The sequence below is a fragment of the Chiloscyllium punctatum genome, chromosome 49 (assembly GCF_047496795.1).
Source record: "Chiloscyllium punctatum isolate Juve2018m chromosome 49, sChiPun1.3, whole genome shotgun sequence".
In the NCBI taxonomy this organism is placed as follows: domain Eukaryota; kingdom Metazoa; phylum Chordata; class Chondrichthyes; order Orectolobiformes; family Hemiscylliidae; genus Chiloscyllium; species Chiloscyllium punctatum.
This window is the reverse complement of record NC_092787.1, coordinates 31,616,469-31,631,928: the sequence shown is the minus strand read 5'-3', so window position 1 is coordinate 31,631,928 and position 15,460 is coordinate 31,616,469. Positions and strand designations below refer to the sequence as shown.

The 15,460-nt window shown below is 43.0% G+C and overlaps 1 protein-coding gene across 4 annotated transcripts in view; it reads left to right on the top strand.

Annotated features, from left to right (window-relative positions):
* Nucleotides 1–15,460, top strand: part of adamtsl2 (ADAMTS-like 2) — a 207,919-nt gene that overhangs the window by 84,063 nt on the left and 108,396 nt on the right. For 3 of the 4 annotated variants that reach the window (XR_011956136.1, XM_072566134.1, XM_072566133.1), the window contains exon 11: nucleotides 13,724–13,961. Coding sequence is in view for 3 of the 4 variants with exons in the window: in XM_072566134.1 (XP_072422235.1) it covers nucleotides 13,724–13,961 (238 nt within the window). In the remaining variant the exon portion in view is untranslated. The remainder of the gene's footprint in view (nucleotides 1–13,723; nucleotides 13,962–15,460) is intronic. The other variant, XM_072566135.1, reaches the window with a different exon arrangement.

Below are 15,460 nucleotides of genomic sequence, written 5' to 3'. Positions count from 1 at the left end.
TCTCAACTATTAATGACTTGGTCAAACTACAGCCACAGGAGCATAAAGCCAGAGGCACTGTAAATTGATTTGATAGATGGAGGATCCACCAATGCTATTAATACTGTGGTGGTGCTGTGCATCTGGCTGCAATTGTCTTGGAGAGCCCAGATTCTTCATAATCAGAGCCTGCCTGATAGGCACACTGACCTGTAGTCCATTACTCAATCCAAAGTTGCTCAGCGTGAATGGTGAAGCAAGCGGGAGAGAGGGGATCTCAACCTCATTCCAAGTGTCCCTTTCTCAGAAAGATAGGCTAGTGCTTCTTCTCAGGATATTCCAGAAGCACCCACTCTCCACCTCATCTCACCACTGATCCCAAGGCCTGCAGTAGAAGTTGATTGTAGAGAGTTAGCCTGTACCTAAGCAACACTCTCGGCAGTCACAGGCCTTCCATGCCCAAAGGCACTAGGAGTTAGTTGCCCAACTGTTCCAAGCTAACAGCCAGATACAACGGGATCCCTCTGCCCTAGCTTTGTAAGTCAAGGCAACACTTTGGTGTAATGAGAAAGAGGAAAATGGAAACTTGAGGGCACGTTGGTGACACTCTTGTAGGTGACTGCCTTGTTGACTGCAGGTAGCTTCAAATGTCAGAGATCCTTCAACTATGATGTTGAGGACTGCAGCCATGCTGTTGCTCTTTTTAATATTGATAACAGGCTAAATGCTTTGTACAACAGATGTGCTGAAGTCGGCATAAATCATTCCCCCTTTACTTGCACCTGTGACTGAGAAAACGGAATATGTGAGGAATCCACACATCTTCAGAAAACTGATTTGTTTATGTATAAGCTTTTTGAGGGAGTGCATGGCTCTTCAAGGTTGGAGAGATGTGCAATGGGCAGCTCAAATGTTGACTCTTCCTCATCGTACATTGGCCTGTGGAGAGAAACTGCACAAAGCACTGTCTCTTGCAATTTTGCCACTGTCCTGAAGGACACTCCAGCAGTTCATGTTAACTTAGCAATGATGCACACTGTCCTAATCACTGAAGTCACAAGGCTGTTCCTCAGGACTCATCTCAATCTGTTGGCTGGTATGACAGAGTTAGTTCACAAGTCTTGGATATGAGTCAGATGTTTTAAGAAAATCCGTGAATGGTCAGTAGGGCATCTGTGTGCACATAAAATGAGGCGAAAAGGGGTGGGGAGGGAAATATATCCCTGGTGGTGGGGTCTTTTTGGAGGTGGCAGAAATGTCGGCGGATGATTTGGTTTATGCGAAGGTTAGTAGGGTGGAAGGTGAGCATCAGGGGCTTTCTGTCCTTGTTACGGTTGGAGGGGTGGGGTCTGAGGGCGGAGGTGCGGGATGTGGATGAGATGCATTGGAGGGCATCTTTGACCACATGGGAAGGGGAGGGATATATTTCCCTCCCCACCCCTTTCTGCCTTCCGCAAAGACCTTCTGCCTTCCCTCCATGACTACCTGGTCAGGTCCACGCCCCCCCTACAACCCACCCTCCCATCCTGGCACCTTCCCCTGCCACCGCAGGAACTGTAAAACCTGTGCCCACACCTCCTCCCTCACCTCTATTCAAGGCCCTAAAGGAGCCTTCCACATCCATCAAAGTTTTACTTGTACATCCACTAATATCATTTATTGTATCCGTTGCTCCCGATGCAGTCTCCTCTACATTGGGGAGACTGGGTGCCTCCTAGCAGAGCGATTTAGGGAACATCTCCGGGACACCCGCACCAATCAACCACATCGCACCGTGGCCCAACATTTCAACTCCCCCTCCCACTCTGCCGAGGACATGGAGGTCCCTCACCACCAGATGCCTGGAGGAAGAACGCCTTATCTTCCGCTTCGGAACACTTCAACCACAGGGCATCAATGTGGACTTCAACAGTTTCCTCATTTCCCCTTCCCCCACCTCACCCTCATTCCAAACTTTCAGCTCAGCACTGTCCCCATGACTTGTCCGGACTTGTCCTACCTGCCTATCTCCTTTTCCACCTATCCACTCCACCCTCTCCTCCCTGACCTATCACCTTCATCCACTCGCCCATTGTACTCTATGCTACTCTCTCCCCACCCCCACCCTCCTCTAGCTTATCTCTCCACGCTTCAGGCTCAATGCCTTTATTCCTGATGAAGGGCTTTTGCCCAAAACATCGATTTCGTTGCTCCTTGGATGCTGCTTGAATTGCTGTGCTCTTCCAGCACCACTAATCCAGAATCTGGTTTCTAGCATCTGCAGTCATTGTTTTTACCATCTGGAAATTCAGTCTAATGATAACCATGAAACCGCTTTCAATTGTTGGAAAAATGCATTTGCTTCATTAATATGAAGCAGAGAACTATGGACGCTGAGGCGATCTGTGGAGATCTAAAAATAAAGCAGAAATTGCTGGAGACATGCAGCAGGTCTGGCAGCACTCGTGGAGTGAAAGCAGAGTTAATATTTCAAGTCTGGTGACCCTTCATTACAGCTCCAGAACTCTACTTTCTCCCCATAGACGCTGTTAGAGCTGCTGTGTTCATCCAGCAATTTCTGTTTTTGTTTCAAATTCACTAATGTCAGCCACCATTATCTGGTCTGGCCTACATGTGACGCCAGAGCCACAGCATTGTGATTGATTCTCACCTGTCCTCTGAAATGGCCTAGCAAACCACTCAACTTGTAACAATTGCTACAAAATCTCAGCAAAGAAATGAAACCAGATGGACCGCCTGGCATCGACCTAGGAACTAGAAACGACAATGACAACTTGCTAGAATCTCTGAGCTTGTGCTAAAATTGGAAAAAGTCTTGCAGACAAGTCAACGTGATATAGTCATTCTCAAAGAGTCATACATTCTATATAGTGTCTCAGATATCATCTTCATTTCTGGATTGTCCAGTCCAACCAGGACAGGGCCAGCGCTGCTGGTGAGACAATAGGAGTTGCCCTAAGAGTCCTCAATATTGATTCATGGCATCAGGTCAAAGATAGGCAAGGAAACCTCCTGCTGGTTACTCTGTACTATCCTCTTTCAGTTGATGACTTTGTTCTTCTCTCTGTTGAGCAACACTTGAAGAAAGCACAGAGGGTGGCAAGGGCGCAGAATGTATCCTTGCCAGGGGTTTTCTGTATCCATAAGCAAGAGTTGCTTGGCAGCAGCATTACTGAGAGGTAAAAACAATGACTGCAGATGCTGGAAACCAGATTCTGGATTAGTGGTGCTGGAAGAGCACAGCAGTTCAGGCAGCATCCAAGTAGCTTCGAAATCGACGTTTCGGGCAAAAGCCCTTCATCAGGAATAAAGCAGCATTACTAGCCAAATCATACCTAAATGTAGACTAGGTCTGCAGCAGGTGGTGAGGGAACCAACAAGAAGGAAAAATGTACTTGACTTCATTCTCTCCAACCTGCCTGCTGCAAATACACTGTCAATGACTATATAGATGAGAGTGGCCAACACGCAGTCCTTGTAGAGGCAAAGTCCTGTCTTCATTTTGATAATACCTTCCACCATGTTGTGTGGAGCTCTCATCGTGCTAAATGTGACAGACTTTGAACATATCTAGCAACTCAAGATTGGGAATCCATGAGGGGCCGGTGCCACCAAGAACAGCAGCCGAATTATACTCCAACACTATCTACAACATCATGGCCCCCACTCTAACATTATCATCACACCAGAGTATCAACCCTGGTTCAATAAAGTGTGCAGGAGGGCATGTCAGGAGCAACATCAGACATATTTAAAAATGAGGCACCAACCTGGCAAAGCTCCAAAACAAGACACTTATTGTGCCAAACAATATAAATAGCAAGTGAGACAGTAGCAAGTTATAAGTTATGCCACAAACAGTGGATCAGATATAAACTCTGTAGTCCTGTCATGTCCACTTGTGCATGGTGGTGGACATTTGAATAACTCACTAAAGGATGTGATGCCACAAATACCCTCAGTAAATTCTCAGTGATGGGAGAGTCCAGCAGATCAGTGCAAAAGGTAAGGCTGAAGCATTTGCAATGAAGTGCCGAGTGGATGAGGCATCACTACCGAATCCAGAGGACCCTAGTATCACAGATGCAGTCTTCAGCTAATTTGATATCCATGTGATATCAAGAAACAGTTAGAGACGTGGGAGGCTATAGCCCTAACAACATCCTGGCAATTCTGCTGAAGATTTGTTCTCCAGCATGTGTCAAGCTGTTCCAGTACAGCTACAACATTGGCAATAGCCTGACAATGTGGAAAATTCCTCAGGTATGTCATGTACATAAAAAGCAGGACAAATTTAACCCCGGCCCCTTACTATCTCATCAGTCCATTCTCAATCAGTAATATGATGGAAGGTGTTCTCAACAATGCTATCAAGCAGCATCTACACAGCAATAACCTGCACAATGACATCTAGTTTTGGTTGCGCTTGCACATCTCAGCTCAGACCTCATTTGTTTCAAACACAGACAAAAGAGCTAAATTCCAGAGGTGAGGTGAGGTGAGAGTGACAGCCCTTGATATCAAGACCACATTTGACCGAGCACTAGCAAAACTAGTATCATTGAGAATCGGGGGATCTCTGTTTGGAGTCATTCCTGGCACATCGAAAAATTGTTGTGATTATTGGAGGTCAGTAATCTCCGCTTCAGAACATCTTTGTAGAGGTTCCTCAGCTGCTTCATCAAAGATCTTCACTTCATTAGAAGGTCAGAAGTAGTGGTGATGGTCGATGGTTGATTGTGTGATGTTCAGCATCGTTCATGACTCCTCACATACTGATGTAATCCATGTCCAAATGCAATAAGACCCTAACAAAATACAGGCTTGGGCTGTAAATTGACGAGTAACATTTGTGCTATATGCAAATGTATGGTAAGATTCATCTCCAATAAAGGACAATCTATCCACTGCCTCTTGATACTCAAAGGTGTTGCCATCACTGAATCCCCTACTATCAACATCCTGGGATTAACATTGACCAGAAATTCAACTGGATTAGCCATATAAATGCAGTGACTACAACAGTAGATCAGATGCTAGGAATTCTGTAGCGAGTAACTCACTTCCTGACTCCCCAAAGCCTGTCCATGATGTACAGTCAGACGTTTGTGGAATACTCCCTGTTTGCTTGGATGAGGGCAGCTCCAGTAGCATTCATATAGCTTGACACCATCCAGGATAAAGCAGACTGCTTGATAAGCACCACATCCTCCATATTTAGTCACTCCCCAACTGACAGTCAGGAGTAACTGTGTCTAATATCTACAAGGTTTACTACTGATCTTTAGCAAGGCTGCTTAGACAGCACCTTCCAAACCCATAATCTTTTCCATCTAGAAGGGCAAGGGCAGCAAGATACTTGGGAATATCACCATCTGCAAGTTTCCCCCTCCAAGCCATTCATTGTCCTGACTTGGAAATATATTACAGTTCCTTAACTGTTGCAGGGCCAAAATCCTGGAATTCCCTCCCTATAGGTCAACCTACAGCATGTGGACTGCAGCAGTTCAGAAAGGCAGCTCATCACCTTCTGAAGGGCAACTAGGGATAGGCAATAAGTGCTGGCCAAAAGTGAGGACTGCAGATGCTGGAAATCAGAGTCTAGATTAGAGTGGTGCTGGAAAAGTACAGCAGGTCAGGCAGCATCCGAGGAGCAGGAAAATCGGTGTTTTGGGCAAAAGCCCTTCATCAGGAATGAAGCCATCCAGTGACACTGACATCCCAAAAGCTGAGGTCTAAGTAATGTCCTGAATGTATTCAGCATAACCTCCCTGTTCTTGCATTCTGTATCACTATTAATGAAGCCTAAAATACTGTCTGCTCGCCTAGCTTCTCTCTCCACCTGTCCTCCCACAGTTCATGACTTATATACGCATACACCCAAGTTTTACTGCTCCTGCATACTTTTCTAAGATAAAGGAGCAGAATCGGGCCATTCTGCCAATTGAATCTACTCTGCCATTTGATCAGGGCTGATACATTTCTCAACCCCATTCTCCTACCTTCTCCCTGTAACCCTTGTTCCCCTTGTCAATCATATCGGTCTCTGTTTTAAATACAGTCAATGACTTAGCCTCCACAGCCTTCTGCAGCATTGAGTCCCACAGATTCACCACCCTCTAGCTGAATAAATTCTTCCTCATTTCAGTTCTAAAGCATTGTCCCTTCCCTCTCTGAGATTGTACCCTTGGGTCCTGGTCTCTCCTACTAGTGGAAACATCTCCACATCCACTATTTCCAGGCCTCACTGTACTCTAAGTTTCAATCAGATCTTCCCTCATGCTTCTAAACGTCATCCAATACAGACCTAGAATCCTCAACTGCTCCTCATCCCAGACATCATTCTTGTAAACCTCCTCTGGACCCCCCTTTAATGACATCACATCCTGCCTTAGATATGGGGCTCAGAACTGCTCTCAATATTCCAAATGCAGTCTGACCAGAGCCTTATACCACCTCAGCAGAACATCTCTGTTCTTGTTTTCTAGCCCTATTGAAATGAATGCTAACATTCCATTTGCCTTCCTAATGGCCAGCTGAACCTACTTGTTAACCTGAAGAGAATCCTGAACTAGGCCTCCCAAGTCCCTTTTTGTATCAGTTTTCTGAAGCCTTTCCCTATTTAGAAAATAATCCATGCTCTGATTTTCCTACCAAACCTCTCTCTTTCTCACATTTTATTCCGGCTGCCACTTTCTCCTAGCTTTGTCCAAATCCTTCTGCACCCTCCCCACTTCAACACTACCTATCCCTCCACCTAACTTTGTGTCATCTACAAACTTAGCAACATTGAATAGTAGTCTTTGTTTTATACCATCTCTCCATTTATAGAATCATAGAGACATACAACACGGAAACAGACCATTCGATTCAACTCGTCCATGCCGACCAGATATCCCAACCCAATCTAGTCCCACCTGCCAGCACCTGGCCCTTATACCTCCCAACCCTTCCTATTCATATACCCATTCAGATACCTTTTAAATGTTGCAATTGTACCAGCTCCACTACTTCTTCTGGCAGCTCATTGCATACACATATCACCCTCTGTGTGAAAAAGTTGCCCCTTAGGTCTCTTTTATATCTTTCCCCTATCACCCTAAACCTATGCCCTCTAGTTCGGGACTCCCCCACCCCTGGGAGAAGACGTTATCTATTTATCCTATCCATGCCCCTCATGATTTTGTAAGCCTCTACAAGGTCACCCTCAGCCTCCGACGCTCTGGGGTAAAAAGCCTCAGCCTATTCAACCTCTCCCTAAAGCTCAAATCCACCAACCCTGGCAACATCCTTGTAAATCTTTTCTGAACCCTTTCAAGTTTCACAACATCTTTCCAATAGGATGGAGACCAGAATTGCATGTAATATTCCAACAGTGGCCTAACCAATGTCTTGTACAGCTGCAACATGACCTCCCAACTCCTGTACTCAATACTCTGACCAATAAAGGAAAGCATACCAAATGCCTTCTTCACTATCCTATCTACCTGCGACTGCACTTTCAAGGAGCTATGAACCTGCACTCAAGGTCTCCTTGTTCAGCAACACTACCGAGGACCTTGCCATTAAGTGTATAAGTTCTGCTAAGATTTGCTTTCCCAAAATGCAGCATCTCACATTTATCTAAACTAAACTCCATCTGCTACTTCTCATCGCATCGACCCATCTGATCAAGATCCTGTTATAATCTGAGATAACCTTCTTCACTGTCTACTATGCTTCCAATTTTGGTGTCATCTGCAAACTTACTAACTATACTTCTTATGCTCCCATCCAAATCACTTATATAAATGATGAAAAGTAGTGGACGCAGCACCGACCCTTGTGGAAACCACTGGTCACAGGCCTACAGTCTGAAAAACAGCCCTCCACCACGACCCTCCATTTTCTACCTTTGAGCCAGTTCTGTATCCGAATGGCTAGTTCACCCTGTATTCCATGAGAATGCCTTACCGAAGTCCACTGCTCTGCCCTCATCAATCCACTTTCTTCAAAAAACTCAATCAAGTTTGTGAGATATGATTTCCCATGCACAAAGCCATCTTGACTATCCCTAACCAGTCCTTACCTTTCCAAATACATGAACATCCTGTCCCTCAGGATTCCCTCCAACAACTCGCCCACCACCAAGGTCAGGCTCACTGGTCTATAGTTCTATGGCTTGTCCTTACCACCCTTCTTAAATAGTGGCACCACGTTAGCCAACCTCCAGTCTTCTGGCACCTCACCTGTAACTATTGATGATACAAATTTCTCAGTAAGAGGCCCAATAATCACTTCCTAGCTTCCCTCAGAATTCTAGGTCCTGTGGATTTATCCACTTTTATGCTTTGGACATTTTTCAAGATGTCACCATCTATTTCCCTACATTCTATATCTTCCATGTCCTTTTCCACAGTAAATACTGGTGCAAAATACTCATTTAGTATCTCCCCCATCTCCTGTGGCGCCACACAAAGGCTGCATTGCTGATCTTTGAGGGGCCCTATTCTCTCCCTAGTTACCCTTTTGTCCTTAATGTATTTGTAAAAACCGTTTGGATTCTCCTTAACTCTATTTGCCAAAGTTATTTCATGTCCCCTTTTTGCAGTCCTGATTTCTCTGTTAAGTATACTCCTACTGCCTTTATACTCTTCTAAGGATTCACTCGATCTATCCTGCCTATACCTGACATGTGCTTCCTTCTTTTTCTTAACTAAAACCTCAATTTCTTTAGTCATCCAGCATTCCCTATACCTACCAGCCTTTCCTTTGACCCTAACAGGAACGTACTTTCTCTGGATTCTCGTTATCTCATTTGTGAAGGCTTCCCATTTTCCACCCATCCCTTTACCTGCGAACATCTGCCCCCAAACAGCTTTTGAAAGTTCTTGCCTCATACCATCAAAATTGTTCTTCCTCCAAATTAGAACTTCAACTTTTAGATCTGGTCTATCCTTTTCCATCATTATTTTAAACGAATAGAATTATGATGGCTAGCCCCAAAATGCCCCCCACCCCCCTCCCACTGACACCTCAGTCACCTGCCCTGCCTTATTTCCCAAGAGTAGGTCAAGTTTTGCACCTTCTCTAGTAAGTACATCCACATACTGAATCAGAAAATTTTCTTGTACACACTTAACAAATTCCTCTCCATCTGAACCCTTACCCTTAGAAATGGGTAAGGAGGGACACTGAAAGGACATTGGCAGTACACAACCAGCAACAGAAAAGGTCACATAAAGGGAGATAGTGAGAAAAGATTTCAATCTGAGACTTGTACAGTTGAGAACAAAGGTGAGTCAAACAGTCAGGGCAGGTAGGGACAAAGCAGAGAACAAGGTAGGGCTGATAAATTAATGGCAATCCCAGTCTATGCTTGGAAAGTTAAAATCACCTACCATAACCTCCCTGTTATTCTTACAGATAATTGAAATCTCCTTACAAATTTGTTTCTCAATTTCCCTCTGACTATTGGGGGGTCTATAATATAATCGCAATAAGGTGATCATCCGTTTCTTATTTCTCAGTTCCACCCACATTACTTCCATGCATGTACTCCCTCAGTACAGCTGTAATGCTATCCCTTATCAAAAGTGCCTCTCCCCTTCCTCTCTTGCCTCCCTTTCTGTCCTTCCTGTAGCATTTGTATCCTGGAACATTAAGCTGCCAGTCCTATCCATCCCTGAGTCATATTTCTGTAATTGCTATGATATCCCTGTCCCATGTTCCTAACCATTCCCTGAGTTCATCTGCCTTCCCCGTTAGGCCACTTGCTTTGAAATAAATGCAGTTTAATTTATCAGCCCTACCTTGTTCTCTGCTTTGTCCCTACCTGCCCTGACTGTTTGACTCACCTTTGTTCTCAACTGTACAAGTCTCAGATTGAAATCTTTTCTCACTATCTCCCTTTATGTGACCTTTTCTGTTGCTGGTTGTGTACTGCCAATGTCCTTTCAGTTTCTCTCCTTACCCATTTCTAATGAGTCCCTTTACTTACTTATTGATGTCCCAGTTTTGCTCCCAGGTCCCCAGGTGTTGGAAATTGCCATGCCCTTGTTGGTCCTACATCTTCCCATGTAGAAGTCAGAGTTTTTGTAATCCATTGGAACCCTAATTTCTAGCCCCCACTTCTCTTCATTTCATTATGATGTGCCGCATGTGAAATCTGCAATTACCTTGTATCACTGTCACCACTAACTCTGCATTCCAGTAGACTTGAAGCATGTCTCCAGAGTTGAGTTGTCTGCTTTCCCCTGGACTCATGTACTTCCCTGTAATAACTTCCTTTATCATTATTGGCTAAGCCCCCAGTGCTGACCAAGATCCATCATACCACAGACTACCTTGGCAGGATGGGCCTGACTGACCACCGTTACGATGTCTCAACAGCACCTGACTAATTTGCCTGGAACTGCCTACCGTAGAGGGCTAATCAGTCATTGATTAATTTTAAAGTAGACATTGACAGATACCAGTACGTAAATGTCAATGTCAGAAAGTTATATGGAGATAGTGTGGGGAGAAAAGAATTGAAATGCATTCTCAAACTTGATCATATTAAATGGCAATCCATCTCAAAGGACTGTTTGACCTATTTCTGCTCCTGTGTTCCAGACAGCAAATTGGGAAAAACATGCTGAATAAAAAAAAACTGCTGCTGTTGGAAATGAAAAACAAAATCAGAACTTGCTTGAAAAACTCAGCAGGTCTGGTAGCAACTGTGGAGTGAAATCAGAGTTAACGTCTTGGGTCCAGTGACCCTTCTTCAGAATATAAAAATGTGCTGAATTTTACCTCAAGCAGCCATAATATGTTACCAATGAACACTTGGGATGCTGCATAGGCAGAAACCTCGTGCAGTTACCACTGTATTAGTGGTGAATGGTTTAGCAGAACCAAACAAGAAAGAAACAAATAAATTCCCAAAAGGCTGGTTATAGTTTTGGAATCCAAAACTATCATCTCCGATCCTGTCACAAATTCCACATTATCGCTTGATATTTTTATTCCTTTTCCCAGCTGCTCTCTTAGATTGAACCAGAGCATATGCTTTCAGATTTATAGGGTCTAAAAATGGGTAGGGTAAACAAATAAGGTCTTTTCCCTGGGGTGGGGGAGTCCAAAACTAAGGGACATAGATTTAGGGTGAGAGAGGAAAGATATAAAAGGGACCTAAGGGGCAACTTTTTCATGCAGAGGGTAGTGCATGGATGGAATGAGCTGCCAGAAGAAGTGGTAGAGGCTGGTACAATTACAACATTTAAAAGGTATCTGGATGGGTATATGAATACGAAGGGTTTAGTGGGATATGGGCCAAATGCTGACAAATGGGACTAGATTAATTTAGGATATCTGGTCAGCATGGATGAGTTGGACCGAAGGGCTGTGTCTGTGTTGTACATCACTATGACTCTATAATATGTTGAAGAGTCTGGTGCCAGAGACTTTAATTCTTTCTAAATGAATGCAAGGACTTGGATTTTTTAAATATATTGTAAAGTATGAAAATACCATGTATCACATTGCTAGCATGAATCAGCCTGCAGGATGGAGCTTTAGATATCATGAGGTTGATTTCCAGTGTCTAGGTTCAAATTATACATACATCACTATTGATTATTTTCACCATAGCCTCAGTGGTCAAATTAGTATCAACTTGCTTCCGTTTCAGCCCTTTCCAAGGCTTAATATTGTCCACTCATCTGTTTTTGCTTAATTTTTTACTTCATTTCTCCATAGTCCAAGGCTGTGAAGTCTTTGTTTCATATGTCAGTACTTTGTTGTTTTTCTCTAACTGTGCTGAGCAAGCACTTTGATTACTGAACTTTTACTCTTGCTCTAATCCATTAATTTGTCTTTCTGTTCATCAGTTTATATATTTTCTAATCAGCCTGTTCAGAGTTATTGTTATACACCTCTGGAGTAGATAAGATTTGAACCCAAGCTTTCTGGACCAGAGCTAGGGACACTGCCACAAGAGCCCCACTTGTTTGTCCAGTATACTTTTTTATACCACATAGTGATCTATCAATGTCACTTGACTTTCTTTGTCATCTCTCCTGTTTGTCATGCAAAAACTAGCTGGAATCTCTAACCTGTGGTTTTTGAGGACTTCGCAGATTCAAGGAATCCCTTACTTCTGCCTTGGGGACTGTTCTGCAATAATGTGTTGGTCTGACTTTCTAGCTGGTTTAATCTCATACCACACGTTTCTCCCTTCATAACATTGTTCAGTCTAACTGCAACCTGAACTCATCTGCTGCTGAAAACCTCATTCAAGCCTCTTCTAGACTTGCTTATTCCATTTCTCACCTGACCAGCCATCAATCTCCTTAAATTTGAGCTCACATGGAAATTTGCCAGTTTCATATTCTCCAACAAATCCTCTCCACCTTTGACCTTGCTGACCTATATAGACATCAACATTCCGTTTTCAATAATGAAGTAGATATAGCTGTTGTGGCTAAAGGGTTTTGGGGGAATGATACAATTAGGAATTGAGCTTCGTGATCAGCAATGATCATACTGAATGGCGGAGCAGGCATGACGAGTCAATAGCTTACTCCTATTCCTATCTTCTATGTTTCTCTGCATCTCTAACGTAATGTTCCCTTTTTCATGTTTAAATGTTTCCATGGCACCCTTCTTCCTAATTATGCAATCTTCTGCAGCTCATCACCCTCTAGCCAACAGTTCTGGCCATCTCTTGTTGTGCTCAGACCTCTAAACCCCTTGCTCTGCATTTCCATCCTCCACATTCTTCTTCTGTTTCAACATTCAGCCTGTCTCAGCTTTTAGCTTTTTAACTCAGTGTCCATTATTTGAATTTGCTTAATCTGTGAAATCTTTTGTTGTTCTATGAATAATTGTTTAGGAGAAAGTGAGTACTGCAGATGCTGGAGCTCAGTCAAGAGTGTAGTTCTGGAAAAGCACAGCAGGTCAGGCAGCATCCGAGGAGTAGGAGAATTCCTACCACATCCATCAGAAATTTACCTGTACCTCTACCAATGTCATCTACGGCATCTGTTGCACCTGATGTGGTCTCCTGTACATCGGGGAGACAGGACGCCTTCTTGCGGATCATTTCAGAGAACATCTCTGGGACACCTGCACACACTAACCCAACCGCTCTATGGCTGAACACTTCAACTCCCCCTCCCACTACATCAAGCACATGCATGTCCTGGGCCTCCTTTACTGCCAAACCATTACCACCCGATGCCTGGAGGAGGAAAGTTTCATATTCTGCCTTGGGACCCTGCAACCACACAGGATAAGTGTGGATTTCAACAGCTTCCTTATTCCCCCCCTCCACAACATTATCCCAGTCCCAATCCTTCAACTCGGCACCACCCCTCCAGACCCATCCGTCGCTCCCCCCTCTGACTTATCACCTTCTCCCTCACCTTCATCCACCTATCGCTTTCTCAGCTACCTTCCCCCACACCTCACCCCCTCCCATTTATCTCTAAGCCCGATCCACAAGCCTCATTTCTGATGAGGAGCTTATGCCCGAAATATCTATTCTCCTGCTCCTCGGATGCTGCCTATCCTGCTGTGCTTTCCCAACACTACACTCTTGACTATGAATAATTTTTGTCAATATTATCTGCTTTAACATTTTGCTTTAGTACAGACATCAATTTAATAGCATGAAATGATTACACAGATATAGCCTCAAAGTTGACATCACCAAAATATATATTAATGTCTAAGAATCATTTGACAGACACATTTACAAGTGGACATTCTTCTCGTGTAGAAAGGTTCATCAACTTCAGTACAAATATGACTGAAAACTCAAGAGGAGGTCCAATGTACTCTTCAGGGTCCAATACAGCCGGTTTCCTGGTATATTATGAAGAAAATGAAAATATGGGGAGCTACAAAGTTAATGATACACCCCTGGAACTGACCTTTAATATGTCTACAGAGATTCCATTCTCCAATGAAACACTTCTGCAGATTATTCAGCAAGCAAACAGAACACAGAAATTGCGGTAAGCCATCTTAACAATTAATTGAGCAGAGTTACATACAAACATAGAAATAGTTGTGTTTTCTTTGCCTCTTCTAACTTACATTTTACTTTTCTCCAGATAGATTCTTTTTCTCTTGATGTGAGACAAATCTATAAATATTAAAAGTTATGATGCATCTTCCACAATGCCCAGTGAAGTTGATGTATGTTGAAGGTCACATAACCATAGGCTGTTTTTGTTCCAGTGACCTTTGCAGATGTCACTGTTTTCATGTTAAGTTAGATCATTTGAACAGATATCTGTAACTCTAAGTTGTGGCTGACCAGAAATCGCAAAATTTGTACTCCTGGGCTATTTACACATTGCAGCCATGTCTTTACATCATCCATAGATTCATACAGTGCACAAAAAGCCCTTCAGCCCATCAAGTCTGCACTGACAGACTTAGAATATTCTAAAAAATTATTTTAAAAACTTTACTTGATATGTTGTGTAACAAAACTGCAGTTGAATTTTGATGAGAATCCAATCATTTGGTGACAATAAGGAAAGAAACAGGAAGTGGACTAGTGATTTCAACACAGGTAGTGAAATCCAATAATATAAAAGGTGCACAAGTAAACATGAACAGAGTAAATACACAGTCCCTGAAAATCAACAGGCTTTTTTTGCAGCTGTAGCCATTGTAGAATAGGTCTTTGCCTCAGAGGCGGATAGAACAGTTTAATCATTGGACATTTCCATAAAGTTTATCTGTGCCTGTATTAGTACATTCAATGGCAGTCATTCTCTAGGTAATATACCTAATACAGTTAAATAATGGGGAATTGTTTTTGAAAGATGCATGTGTCTTCTAGAAAGGCAGGTGTATATGAAGCAGCTGACTATTTTATAACAAACTTCCCTAAAAAGAATGACCTTTTTGTATATCTTGGGCTTCACTTCCATTTGGATGTGCTCCTGACAAATGCTGTATGTTGTTTTAGTCACCAGCAGATGAAAACAAGTGTTCATCTCTTGGTTTAAGAAACTTCAGTGCTATCCACCCAGGCTTGGAGACTTTGAAATGAAGTCCCATCCCAATATTTGTATCTTTCATCTGATTGTGTCTTGAATCTACTGAAGATATCCAAGATTTTCAATGCCAATATTATGCAAAATTAACTAACACTAAATGTACATTAACACAAACAGGGCAATGGTGACTGAATGAAATGTGCTTAAGTAGAATATCAGATGAATTCAAGTTTTATTTAGGTAATGTAAAGCAATCAGCATGTTAAAGCCAGAGAACAGTGTTATAAGCAAAATTATCATGTCTAGATTCTGTTTGCACTTTCCTCTTGGCTTAACAAATGTGGAAGTGGTTGCAAATATGTCCATGTATGTATGTGAATAACAGTCTTAAATAGCATGGGAAAATTAGGTTGATACACTTTGCAGGAGTCTGTCAGATCTCTGCACCAGGACCTCCCAACTGAGTTGGGGAAGTTAATGGAATGAGAGATCATTGTCAC